Consider the following 13,618-nt stretch of genomic DNA (forward strand, 5'->3'; position numbering starts at 1 on the left):
ATGCTGTCAATAAATGTGATGTAATTCCAAAAACCTTGTGTCCCAGCATACATTGCTTATCGAGTCCCGCTTGGACTCCCTGCGAAATTGTTCCTTCTGATTAAAACTATGCTCATTAACTAGTAGCCTTGGCTACCCGAGGACCTGATAGGCCACCATTAGACCATTGTTTCCTTCTACAGCACCTAATCATTAGCACCGGCCCTTTGCACAAGCACCAGTTCAGGACACATTCACAATAATTTATGAGGCACGGGAGATCACAGAATATTGTGCCGCCCCGAAACTCGAAACTGTTTTCCCAGCTCCGAAGTCGGCAGCTCTGGCCATTATGCCACATCCTCTCTCCTCTTGCATGGTCGTAGTTGGTTCTGGTTCAGGCGGCGCTAATGGAGAGCCAGGGTTCCTGTCAGGAGGCAAGCTACCTCATCACAAGAGCCCTGGCACTTAGGGGGTCATTACGATGGCGAGGGGGACCTGAGTCCTCCCATCATTGTTTCAGTGTTCGGGACCGCCCGCCAGACATGCAGCGGTCCCACCACTGCAATTAGGATGCGCCCGCCATACTGGCAGGCGCATTCAGGGCTTTTCACATTGCGGACGGTGCTGCTGGCTGCAGCACCGTAGGCAATGTTAAAATGGCATGCACTGCATTTCCCTGTACTACGTGGCAGGCACCACACGGTGCCTGCCACTTAGTGCATGGAAATGCAGGGGGGTACCATGGGTACGCCCAGTGCACCCCCCCAACACAGAGGGGGCCCGCAATGGGCCCCCAAATCCTGCCTCCGCCTACCTTTCGCGGTGGGATGACCGTAGCGAAAAGACAGGTGGAAAGGGAGATCGTAATCCCTACAGTGGTGCCTGCAAGGCACTGCCGCAATGCTGCCCTGTGTTTTGGTTCCGCAAGGCGGGCAGAAAAGGACCGCCTAGCAGAACCGTGGTCGATGGACTTTCTGTACGCCGCGGACAGATTGGGATTCCCACCGCCATCCTAATTTGGTGGTGGGAATTTCCTGTGTGATGGCGGAAGGACCCCCACCGCCAGCCCGGCGGTGGTAGTCCTTCCGCCATCCTAAAGACCCCGAAGGTTTTTTACAAATTAACCACTGGCGACAACACTGTCAGAAGTTAAAAAAACAAATTGTCTCAGCCTACACCATCAGGATCTGGAACAATATCACCGCTGCCATCCGAACAGCACCAACCTTCCTACAATTCAGGTAGAAACTGAAAATGTACCTCTTCAAGAAACACTACCTTAAAAAAGCTGACTTCTCACCCCTTCCACTAGCTCTGCCGTCTCCTCTGTCCCCTCCCCACCATGTATCTACGCAGGAGGCTGCCCCCTGTACAGCACTCATTTCTAGCCCGCTAGGTTTGCGCTTTAGAAATAACAAAACATATTAACATACGTACAAATCCTTAATAAGTCTCCTTCTACTACTAATGATAGGAAAAACCATTACAAACTCGTAATAATGATGATATAATTATATGATAAAGTCAGAATAAGTTAATGGAACAGATTTTATCGCTATACCACAATGCACTGCATTCATTGCTAGGAAAATAATAATGAAGAGGATGATGGTAGTAATAATAATATTATTACTTATAATAATCATTATTAATAGTAGTGTTGCTATTATTAATGTTACTGTTATATTAGTAGTAATAGTAATGGTAGCAGTATTGCTAATATCATTAGTGTTGGTATTATAATGGTGATAATAATAATTATTATTATTATTATTGTTGTTACTACTATTATTATTATTATATTCATCGTAGTAGTAGTAGTAGTAGTAGTGGTGGTAGTCGTATTGCTATTATTATTAGTATTGATATTAGTAGGATGATGATTATTATTATAATAATAGTGATTATAATTTTATTAGTAGTAGTTGTTGTATTAGTACTGCTATTATAATTATTAGTGTTCTTCTTCTTCTTCTTCTTCTTCTTATTATTATTATTAGTATCACTATGCAGACTGAACTCTGTCACACGGTTGACATTGACCGACATGGGCTTCTGTGCACCAACTCTCCGATGTCATATGAACATACGTGTTTGAGGGCATATATGCCTTGCACAGATAGCGCTGAGGTTCCTGGACTCCCTCCTGGACTAGCAGGTGAAAGGAGAGTGATGGCAAAGTAAGGGCTTAGAGAATCGCCTGTGCTAGATCCGGCTGGATATTAGAGTGATAGATGTACGAAGGTAGTGGTAGGAGATATCTCTCTCCAACTATCACATATCACACTAGAACTATCTTTGGACTTATGCATGCCTCTTACCTTTTCAATCTCTTCTAGAAAAGCGTCAATGAAGTCCCGTACCACCGAAGGATCCCGCGTCGCCTTGTGCTCCTCAGCAGACTCCCTGATGAACTTCAGTAGCTCTTTTTCTGGTTGAAACAGCTTGCCCGCAAGGCCTGGAATATGCACCAATGCTGGAACTACATTTAGTATCTACAGGGTAACAGCAAAAGAGCAAATACTCAAAAACATCGAAATCAATAACAAGATATACAAAAGAGTGGTATTCACAGATGTTTATATAGTGAAGGTGGGCAAGCCAGCAAATGAATATGGAAATGTGAGTAGGAGCTTGGCTTGGCTCCAAGAGCCAAAACACAAGCCAAGCCATGTTATGTTATGTTAGCGAGATTTGTATAGAACATTACTGCCCAGAGGCGTCTAAGCGCTATTCTTTTCAGGCTTGCAAATGTCACAGGTCCATAGAAGTTACCAGGACCTGAACAACCAGGTCTTTACTGCTTTCCTGAAAGCTAGGAGACTGGGTTCTGTTTTTATGGAGAGAGGCAGTATGTTCCATGCTTTAGATGCTTCCAGCACTATGCTCTTTCCACCTCATCACACTAATCAACATATTCAAAATATCTGAAATATAAATGGTGCAGCAAACACCATTTAATATATAATAAAGAGATTTCCAAATTCATAAATGTGTATCTATTTAGCACAAGGAAGCGTTTTACTTTAGTAAATTAGATGAAATGATTAGGGGCATTTATTAGAAGTAATAGCTTCTAAACATGAATTTATGAACGCTCAAGCCCTTCTCTATCGCCTTTGCTGACGACAATGCCATTGGTGATCCAAGAGGCAAGTCATTTGTGAAGTATACCCCATATGTTGCCTACGCGGCTTTCACAGAGCAACATTATAATTTATAACTCCAAATCCAATAAGGATTTTTGTAGAACTCATAAACCTGAAATGATGTATTTTAAGGTGCTCTGAAATGTGATGGAGTAAAAGGAGGTACAGTGGAATAAAGTAATTGCCTAGGAACACACGGTTGATCAAGCAGGGAAGCAGAGTATGATCCAGGGTTTCCTGGTTTCACTTTGCTCAATTCAGCCACAAGGTGAATGTTGATTTTTTTTCTCAATGTTTTGAGTAGTGGCAAAGCAAGGGTGCTATATGTCTTTATCCAAGAGAGGAAATTGTTGTTTGGTAGGAAAAACACTAACTGAGGTGAAGTGGGCCTCTCACGCCCTTTGGACTCGGTACTATTGCACCTGCTGTGCTACACCTGGGGTTTTGAGACGCTGCATAGGTTTTAAATGAATGCACATATTATATTTTATATCAAATTGTCACAATAAGTATCTCTTGGAAATTACAAAGTTAATGGAATGCATGCTATTCGATCACCAGCTAACAATGTGACTATTTAAAGAGATTCCACGAAAGACTCGACATCTTAAATGAAGGCAATTAATTACACATTTTAAACAAAACAAAGTTCTTGGGGAGCGCATCCAGTTAGAGGTCTTGAGGTACAACCAAGTAAATTGCAGAGCTCAGCTGCAGCCACACCTAGACGGAGCTTGGGCTTTTCAGATTTCACTTGCAAAGCGCTTGCGCTGTATTTCTAAATTCTGAAGCACTTGTTCTATTTTGCTTTCTGTTCAGGATTTTTAGGTCGAGCATTCGAGACCTCTTGTATGTACTTTAGTATATATTTATATACTTTTGTATATACTTATATGTGTATGTACTTTGTGGTCTCTGGAGATGAACGCTAGGACTTGTCTGCTTCCGCTTAGCGACATTTTTTTCTGTTCAACAGCCTCTATTTAACTGTCTTGATCGAAAACGACCAGCAGAGGTCAGTAAAATACCAGAATTGCTTTCTGTTGAGTGACTTTTTTTTTTTTTTTCTGGCAACTGCCTCTATTTAACTTTCTTGATAAAAAATGACCAGCAGAGGTCAGTAAAATACCAGAATCACTTTAGCATTCTCTAGATTCCAGTCCATAGAAATTGTCTTCCACTAGCACTCAAAGACAATATTTTTTTCAAATCTTGTATTTTCGGGGCTATGACCACTGAAGGCCCTGATTTTATATTAAAAACAAGGCTTCGAACTATACCATTGCCTGCTGAAAGGCAATATTTCTCTCCATGTGTTCCCATACCTGACGTGTCACACAGTTTGGTGCTTACTTTCCCTTCATGTTAAAGAACAGTAGATGTCTCAACACCCAGGCTAATGTGCATAGCTAAATACATATAAGTTCCCAAAGGCAAGACCAATTGCATTGCAAATGCTTGTTTTTTTTTATTACTGCTCTTCACACAGGCAATCGCTGTGAGCGTTTGGGGAGGGCTCAGGGTGCACCGATGCCCTGTGCTTCTCATCTGCCACCCGGCTGCAGGGCTGTGCGCACTTGTTTTAATGCATGCATTGCGTCTTGCAAATGCACGCCTTATGGTGAGCCATTGACTCACTGTTGGAAGACGATGCTTTAGTCCCATAAATACCGTCCGCACCCAAAAAAGAGCGCTTGCAGTGAAAGTTTTCCCGGTTGGAGCAGCACCGTGAGGATTTTAGCTGTGTTGTTTTGGTAAGGAGTGTATTCTCAACGCACGTCTTGTTTAATTATTACCGTTGTGTTGCCGGCAGTAAAGAGTTTTTGGCATCGACTATTTCTCTATGCTCCGTCCCTGAGTTCAGTGGCCGTAATTGCACATTTGCTCTCAGATAAATAGAATTTAACTATACATATGGGCCACTTGGCCCTGTGTATATACTTTGCCCTGGCTTCCTGGAGAGAGCACGGCACGGGTTTACAGGAAAACACCGGCCTGGAGGGTGCGTGGAACTAAGGGGCAGATTTACAAGCCCCTTGCGCCACTTTTGCGTCACTTTTAACATGGGGAAACTGATGCAAAAGTGGCGCACTGGGCTTGTAAATCTGCCCCTAAGCCTCTATAAAAGCCTGTGATTATCCTTAAGTCAACCTCCTAGGCTTGAGTTTCTGTCAGCGATCCAGCTCTACCTGCACTTCGCCTGTCTCCGGAGAATGGCCCTGCTCTGCTACTGTACTATTGAAGACCTCCTACGCTTCACATCAAACGCATCAGGGCAGTGCGATGGCTGCAGATGCACATTCGCATAATTCCACTGGACCTCGTCTTCATGTTCTTAAAGCTGGGCATAAACTAGAGACGCAGCGGCAATGCTGCCCCTGACATACTTCAACTGCTCGAACACCACAAGATGATGGACTGAGTGCTGAAAACCTTTCAACCACTCAACCCAGTCAAGAGATCTGGGCTTAATGCATTAATGTTTTGCTCACTATGTCACCTCAGTTTGGACCCAGGCATATGCAAATCAGTCTTGACCCTGCTCCTCATGGGAACAGTCCAGCCCAAACTGCCAGGCCAGTTCCTCCCTGGACTGGAATCAAGGGGGTGGGGGAGGGTGTTAGAGCACGATGGGAAGCTTGAGATTTAAGTACGATCTTGGTAATGGGCAGACGCTGTGTGACGGTTCGGCTCTATTTTTGACTCCAAGGTCCAAGAGGGCCTATAGATGTGCCAGAGCCAGTCTTAAGCACTCACCAACCTCTAATGAACAACAATAACATCTATAAAATGGACAAGCACAGATGCAGACACACATACACATATAATCAAGGCTGTCACAAGTTTTGGGCAGTGTGAGTCGAAGCCCATGGCCCCACGCCAGCTTACCTACATGGGGCCGGCCCCATGCCAGGTTTATGCATTACGCTAATCACGATGATGTTTTGCTTCGCACTACACTTGAGCAAGGAGTGGAGGACGAGGGTTTGTGAAGTCCAGTGAAACAGCGCCCTTGCCCTGAGCATGGCATCACTGGTACATGGCTGAATGACCTGGGTAATTCTGCCTCTTCCACCCCTTAGCTGCCTTGCAGCCATGATCCAGCAATGCAAGACCCAGGAGAGGAGTTCCCCTTCCCTGGGGCTCATAACTGTGGTACAGCACTGTGAGGCCCAGTGAAGGGTCCCCTTCTCCTGGACGTCACTGTGCTGGTGCCATGAAACTCAGCTAAACGAGTTCTCCTCAGCACAGCAGGTGCAGTAGCTGTCATGTGGCGAGAACCGGTAGTACACCGCTCGCATCCCCGCCACGTGGGGGAACTACGTTTCCCAGGACTCCCGGCAGAACACGCCCCACGTGTTCGGCGTCGAGTGCGACAGCGGTTAAAACCGCCAACAAACTCCAAGCGGTGCCGATGATTCCAGCCAGTCCTGTTCGCACTCTTGTTTCGGAAACAACGTTCCAGCCTTGCGTCCTCGGCCTTACCCTCGTCCTTGTATCCAGCCTCTCCGTCTCCAGCAGTGTTACCTCGCCGCCTTCCGGAAGCAAGGAAGACCGCGGAGAGCTCCCAAGCTTCAACGTTCCAGACTCCAGGGAACCTCCATCAGCGCTCCTCTGCCCAAGGATTACCGGGTCCAGAGTGGTAGCGCGAAGGTGAAAACCTCGCCGGTGAGCCCCGACGCGGGTACGCGTCGGAACAACCTTCCACGTTCCTGTTTTCTTCCCTCATCCATTCCACGCGCTCCTCGGCCCACGGAGTTCCGGGTACAGAGTTGTAGCGCGGACTGGTGCGCTCCTCTGCCCACGGAGAACCGGGTCCAGAGTGGAAGCGCGAACAGGGGCGCTCCTCAGCCCATGGAGTTCCGGGTTTAGAGTAGCAGCGCCCGTTCCTTTTTTCAGCACTGCACAACTGGGAGTACTGTTCTTTCCTTCAGCCTTCAGGGAGGCAATTTCCTCGTTCTTTTGGGAGTGACCCTGATCCAGGACGCGCTCTGGGGGGCATCAAGCACTGCCGTTCAAGTGCTGGCTTTTGCTCCCAGGGGGTAGTGTCCCTCTGCCCGTCCGGTACGATCCCAAGGGTTCGCCCGGGCTCTGCGGTGATACGTCAGTGCTAACCTCAACTGAGCGTCATGCAGGCCAGGCCAGAGAACCCCCAAAACCCCGGGTTGGAAGGTGACAGGTGAGAAACCACTGCAAAGTGGGAGGGGGAGGCAACAAGTGGGTCACTACTGACGGGTGTCTGACGGTGTGCTTGTTTCGTTCCAGATCCCTTTTCCCAGCTGCTCCTTCCCTTCCTTCCCTCGCCCACCTGTCTCCATAGTCCGTGTGTGTTACACGTTCTCCGGACTGGGGACGGATGGGAGGTGGACCCCATTAACTTCAGCGTCATCCTGAGGAGAGAATTCCCCGGCCATCGTGACAGAATCATCGGCCCACGAATTACCGCTCCTCCCGATCACGCTGTCATTAGGGATGACCACCTTAGAGGACGTAGTGGCGGCCCTGGCTCTTGTCCAGGGTGAACTAGCCGCCTCACGTCAAGAAACCGCTGCCCTACACTCCCGGATGGACCGTATCCAACGGAATCCCTTTGATGCCGGGAGTATTGGCCCAGCCTCCACGCCCCAGGTAGTGGTAGAGATGCCCGCACATGTTCCCCTGGCCCCTCCTGAACGGTTCCATGGGGATATGCAGAAAGTACAGGTCTTCATGACTGAGGTCCTCCTCAACTTCCATTGTAAACCCAAGCTGATCGCTACTAACCAGGCTAGGGTAGCGTTCCTCATCTCGTACCTGTCAGGAGAAGCGGCCCAATGGGCGGTTCCTATCGTCAGGAGGGACGACGCCCTGCTCTATGACTGGGATACGTTCCGCGAAGAGTTCGAGAAAACCTTCGACCGAAGAGCCGATACCTTCTCCGCGGATCGCGATCTCCTCGACCTCAAACAGAGCAGTTCCGATTTTCTCGGATACCTCAACAGTTTCAGGAGGCTGGTAGCGGAAACTGACTGGCCTGAAGCAAAACAGTCAGCCATCTTTTACCGGGGGTTGACGGAAGAATTGAAGGACGTCATTGCACAAATAGATCCCCAACCACGCTCCTGTGCCGCGATGATGGAACTTGCCTCGCGGTTGGAATACCGCCTCCGAGAAAGGAAAGGAGGCCATAGGAGAAGGGAAAGGCCCCCTCCGTCCTTGGAGCTGGCACGAGCACCTGATCACGGGCCGGCCCGGCCCGAACCCATGGAGATAAGGGCAGTGAGAGCGTCCCTGACCTCGAGTGAGAAGGATTACCGCCGGAAGCAGGGCCTCTGTCTGTATTGCGGCAAGAAAGGCCATTACCTCAGAGAATGTCCCGTTCGTCCTAAGGTTGGGAGACCTCGCGCAGGCCAAGCAGCGACAGTGACGGGAGAAGTGGAGGCGGGAAACGCCCGGGTTTGAAGGACCTCGAAGGGAAGCCTTCAAGCCACCACTCCATCCCTTCGGTGGAAGCCGATGCTGAGGCAGAACCGGACCACTTCTTCCTCACGCTACAAGTCGTGATAGACCAAACCACTCGGACCATTCGGGCCATGATTGATTCTGGGGCCACAGGATGCTTTTTGGACGAGACCGAAGCCCAGAAGCTGGGGGTCACTCTTCTCCCCAAACACACGCCAGAACTCGTCTATGCTGTAGATGGGAAAGAGTTGGACTCGGGGCCCATCCGTTATGTTACCCCAGCCCTCTGGATGACCATCGGGAAGACCCACGGCGAATGGTTGGCCTTAAACATCATCAAAGCTCCCCGGTGCAAACTCATTCTGGGGCTACCCTGGTTAAGAAAACACGAACCTACCATAGAGTGGTCCGCGAACACCATTTCCTTTTGCTCCACCTTTTGCCGTCAACACTGTACGGTGCCTGACTCGCCTCCACCCACTCTGTTGGCCTCTCAGCAACATATCGCCACAGCAGCGGAGAAAGACGTAGTGCTCCCGGCTTGGTATAGCGCCTATGCGGACGTCTTCGACAAACGGAAGGCCGAAGAGCTGCCACCCCATCGGGCATATGACTGCCGTATCGACCTGGAACCTGGAGCTGTCATCCCCTGTTGCCGTGTCTATGCTCTCACTGGACCCGAAACGAGCCACCTCCGAGAGTATCTGGACACATACCTCGCGTTGGGTTTCATTCGCCCCTCTCGATCGCCCGCAGCCTCTCCGCTCTTCTTCATCCCAAAGGCCAACGGTGAGTTGCGTTGCTGCATTGACTATCGCGCGCTCAACGCAGTGACAATAAAGAATCAATACCCCTTGCCGTTGATCCCGGTGCTGCTCGAGCAGGTCAGGGAGGCAGCCCTGTACACCAAGCTGGACCTCCGTGGGGCATACCACCTAGTTCGAATGAGAGAAGGAGACGAATGGAAGACGGCATTCAAGACGCGGTATGGGTTATTCGAGTACCTCGTGATGCCCTTTGGGCTCTGCAACGCCCCTGCCGCCTTCCAGTTCTTCCTCAACGAGGCCTTAAGAGACTACCTGGATAAATCCGTCATTGTCTACATCGACGACATCCTTATCTATTCGGCCAACGCGAAAGAACACGTCGTCCACGTGAGACAGGTCTTGCAAGCCCTCCGCGCGCACCGTTTATACTGCAAGCTCACGAAGTGTGAATTCCACGTGACGACAGTGGAATTCCTGGGTGTTCTCCTGACTCCCGCCGGACAAGTCATGTCGGATCGGAAGGTGCAAGCAGTGGTGAAGTGGCCGCCACCTTCAACTGTCAAGGAAGTGCAAAGCTTCCTCGGCTTCTCCAACTTCTACCGGCGCTTCATCCATCATTTCTCCCAACTGGTGGCACCTCTTACGAAACTGACTCGCAAAGGCGTTCCGTTTTCCTGGCAACCCGAGACACAGAGAGCGTTCGAGCAGCTCAAGACCGCATTCACCACCGCTCCGGTCCTACGCCATGCCAAACCTGAACTCCCGTTCATAGTGGAGGCGGACGCTTCTGACATCGCAGTCGGGGCGGTTCTGTCACAGCGGCATCCAGACACTGGCCACCTCCATCCAGTGGCCTACTTGTCCAGGAAACTCAACCCCGCCGAAAAGAACTACACGATCGCCGAAAAGGAACTGCTAGCAATTCGGGAAGCCTTCCTGGAATGGAGACACTGGCTGAAGGGGGCACAACACCAGGTCACGGTCTATACCGACCATCGCAACCTCCAGTTTTTGCGGTCTGCGAGGCATCTCACCCCCAGACAACAACGGTGGATGCTCTTCTTCGCGGAGTACCACTTCCTCGTCACGTTCCGACCAGGAACCCAGAACCAAAAGGCGGATACCTTATCCCGCCAGGGTATGACCTGTCTCCCCTTGGCAGACGCCGTACGAGCCATCATTACCCCCGATAACGTGGTGGGGAGAGTGGAAACCGGATCGTTCCTCGACGGAGTGAAACGGGGTATCAAATCGTTCGCCTGGTCGTCCTGGTTGCGCAGCCACAAGGAGTGGCGTTTGTTGCAAGGCATCCCCTTGTGTGGCTCCCGAGTTCTGGTCCCTACACTCCGCCTCCGAAAGCTCGTGTTCAGCTGGTGTCACGACGCCCCCAGCGCCGGTCACATGGGGGGCTCCAAGACCCTGGAAAAGGTACTGCGACAGTTCTGGTGGCCGTCGGTTCGACCGGATGTCTTACGATGGGTCAAGTACTGCGCCGTCTGCGCTCAGATGAAAACCGACCACTGCAAGCAACAAGGCCTCCTACGTCCACTACCGACCCCTATGACTCCGTGGGAAAAGATCTCCGTCGATTTCATAGTGGGACTGCCGAAAGATCAGAACTGCACGGCTATAGTGGTCGTCATCGATTACCTCACCAAAATGGGGCATTTCATCCCGTGCAGGCAGATACCCACAGCGGGGGCCTTGGCGAAACTCATGTTGAAGGACATCGTAAGGCTACACGGCCTTCCATTGGAGATGGTGTCGGACAGGGGGTCCCAATTCACAGCCCGCTTTTGGAAGGTCTGGTGCACCGAGCTGGGGATTCAATCGTCCCTGTTCACCAGCTTCCATCCCCAATCCGATGGTCAAACCGAGCGCCTCAACCAAACCCTGAAGCAGTACCTCCGTTGCTATGTGAACAAAGCCTCGGAAGCCTGGGTGGAGTGGTTATGGGTGGCGGAGATAGCTTATAACAGCACCGTTCATGCATCCACAAAACACACTCCCTTCTACCTCTCCTCTGGGTTTCACCCTCGTTTCACCCCTTTTTTGCTCCCTCGCTCTGGCGTCACTCTGCCCAATCTCCAACACCGACTCGCGCAGATACGCTCGACCCTCACAACGGCCCGCGAAAACATCCGCATAGCAAAGGACAGGTACAAGGCGCAGGCCGACAAGCACCGTAGGCCCAATCCCGTGTACCGTAAGGGGGATAAAGTATGGTTGTCCACAAAACCCATCACCTTCAAGAAACCCAGTGTGTTCAATCCCAAGTTTATAGGCCCCTATGCGGTGGTCCGCCACGTCAACCCCGTGGCCGTACAGCTCCACCTCCCACCGCACATGCACATACACCCCGTGTTCCACGTCTCGTTGCTCAAACCCTCCTTTTGTCCTGTGAAACGTGTTCCTCCTCCGGTTTGGGTGCAGCATGAGCGGGAGTACGCGGTGGAGAAGGTGCTGGACTCCAAGCTGGTGCGGGGCAGGGTGTGGTACCTCCTGGCGTGGAAGGGGTATGGGCCGGAGGAGCATTCCTGGGAGCCAGCGTCGGCGATCCACGCCCCCCGCCTGGTGGCTGCCTTCCACCGCCGCTGCCCCGGGAAGCCCGGTGCTCCTCGCGGCGCTTGACTCGGTGGGGAGGGGGGTGTACTGTCAGGTGGCGAGAACCGGTAGTACACCGCTCGCATCCCCGCCACGTGGGGGAACTACGTTTCCCAGGACGCCCGGCAGAACACGCCCCACGTGTTCGGCGCCGAGTGCGACAGCGGTTAAAACCGCCAACAAACACCAAGCGGTGCCGATGATTCCAGCCAGTCCTGTTCGCACTCTTGTTTCGGAAACAACGTTCCAGCCTTGCGTCCTCGGCCTTACCCTCGTCCTTGTATCCAGCCTCTCTGTCTCCAGCAGTGTTACCTCGCCGCCTTCCGGAAGCAAGGAAGACCGCGGAGAGCTCCCAAGCTTCAACGTTCCAGACTCCAGGGAACCTCCATCAGCGCTCCTCTGCCCAAGGATTACCGGGTCCAGAGTGGTAGCGCGAAGGTGAAAACCTCGCCGGTGAGCCCCGACGCGGGTACGCGTCGGAACAACCTTCCACATTCCTGTTTTCTTCCCTCATCCATTCCACGCGCTCCTCGGCCCACGGAGTTCCGGGTACAGAGTTGTAGCGCGGACTGGTGCGCTCCTCTGCCCACGGAGAACCGGGTCCAGAGTGGAAGCGCGAACAGGGGCGCTCCTCAGCCCATGGAGTTCCGGGTTTAGAGTAGCAGCGCCCGTTCCTTTTTTCAGCACTGCACAACTGGGAGTACTGTTCTTTCCTTCAGCCTTCAGGGAGGCAATTTCCTCGTTCTTTTGGGAGTGACCCTGATCCAGGACGCGCTCTGGGGGGCATCAAGCACTGCCGTTCAAGTGCTGGCTTTTGCTCCCAGGGGGTAGCGTCCCTCTGCCCGTCCGGTACGATCCCAAGGGTTCGTCCGGGCTCTGCGGTGATACGTCAGTGCTAACCTCAACTGAGCGTCACGCAGGCCAGGCCAGAGAACCCCCAAAACCCCGGGTTGGAAGGTGACAGGTGAGAAACCACTGCAAAGTGGGAGGGGGAGGCAACAAGTGGGTCACTACTGACGGGTGTCTGACGGTGTGCTTGTTTCGTTCCAGATCCCTTTTCCCAGCTGCTCCTTCCCTTCCTTCCCTCGCCCACCTGTCTCCATAGTCCGTGTGTGTTACACGTTCTCCGGACTGGGGACGGATGGGAGGTGGACCCCATTAACTTCAGCGTCATCCTGAGGAGAGAATTCCCCGGCCATCGTGACAGTAGCACTGGAGCCCAGGGCTGGCCAGTCAGTGGATTTGGGGTAGGTATTTTTCTTTCTGTACCAGGGTGTATGGCACTATTGCTGCACCAATGCCCCCTCTCTTACAAGCCTCACTGCCAAGACCCAGCACTGCAAAGCTCATGAGAAGTCCAGCTTTACATTTCTTCACCATGGCCTTGCAGCACTGAATCACTGCTGTGAGGTCCAGGGGATGGGGTCACCTACCCTGAGCCTCGCATTGCCAGACCATGGCTGCAAGGGCCAGTTGAAGGGGCCCTCACAGAGGCATAGCAATGAATACTGTAGAAGGTGTAGTGGTGCCAGGGCACAGGTGTCTTAGGGACATAATGAACCCAAATGATAGCTGTATTATTCTGCTCTGCAAGGGAATGTGTAGGTGATAGTCCATTTGCCTTGTTTGCAACAGGGTACATGTTACGCCATTAGACCCTCTCCCATGGGCCTT

The 13,618-nt window shown here is 51.5% G+C and overlaps 1 protein-coding gene across 1 annotated transcript in view; it reads right to left on the reverse strand.

Annotated features, from left to right (window-relative positions):
• Positions 1-13,618, reverse strand: part of LOC146833610 (cytochrome P450 2D15-like) — a 363,035-nt gene that overhangs the window by 178,223 nt on the left and 171,194 nt on the right. The window contains exon 5 of the mRNA XM_085601486.1: positions 2,304-2,477. Coding sequence (XP_085457612.1) covers positions 2,304-2,477 — 174 coding nt within the window. The remainder of the gene's footprint in view (positions 1-2,303; positions 2,478-13,618) is intronic.

The sequence above is a fragment of the Triturus cristatus genome, chromosome 4_2 (assembly GCF_964204655.1).
Source record: "Triturus cristatus chromosome 4_2, aTriCri1.1, whole genome shotgun sequence".
In the NCBI taxonomy this organism is placed as follows: Eukaryota; Metazoa; Chordata; class Amphibia; order Caudata; family Salamandridae; genus Triturus; species Triturus cristatus.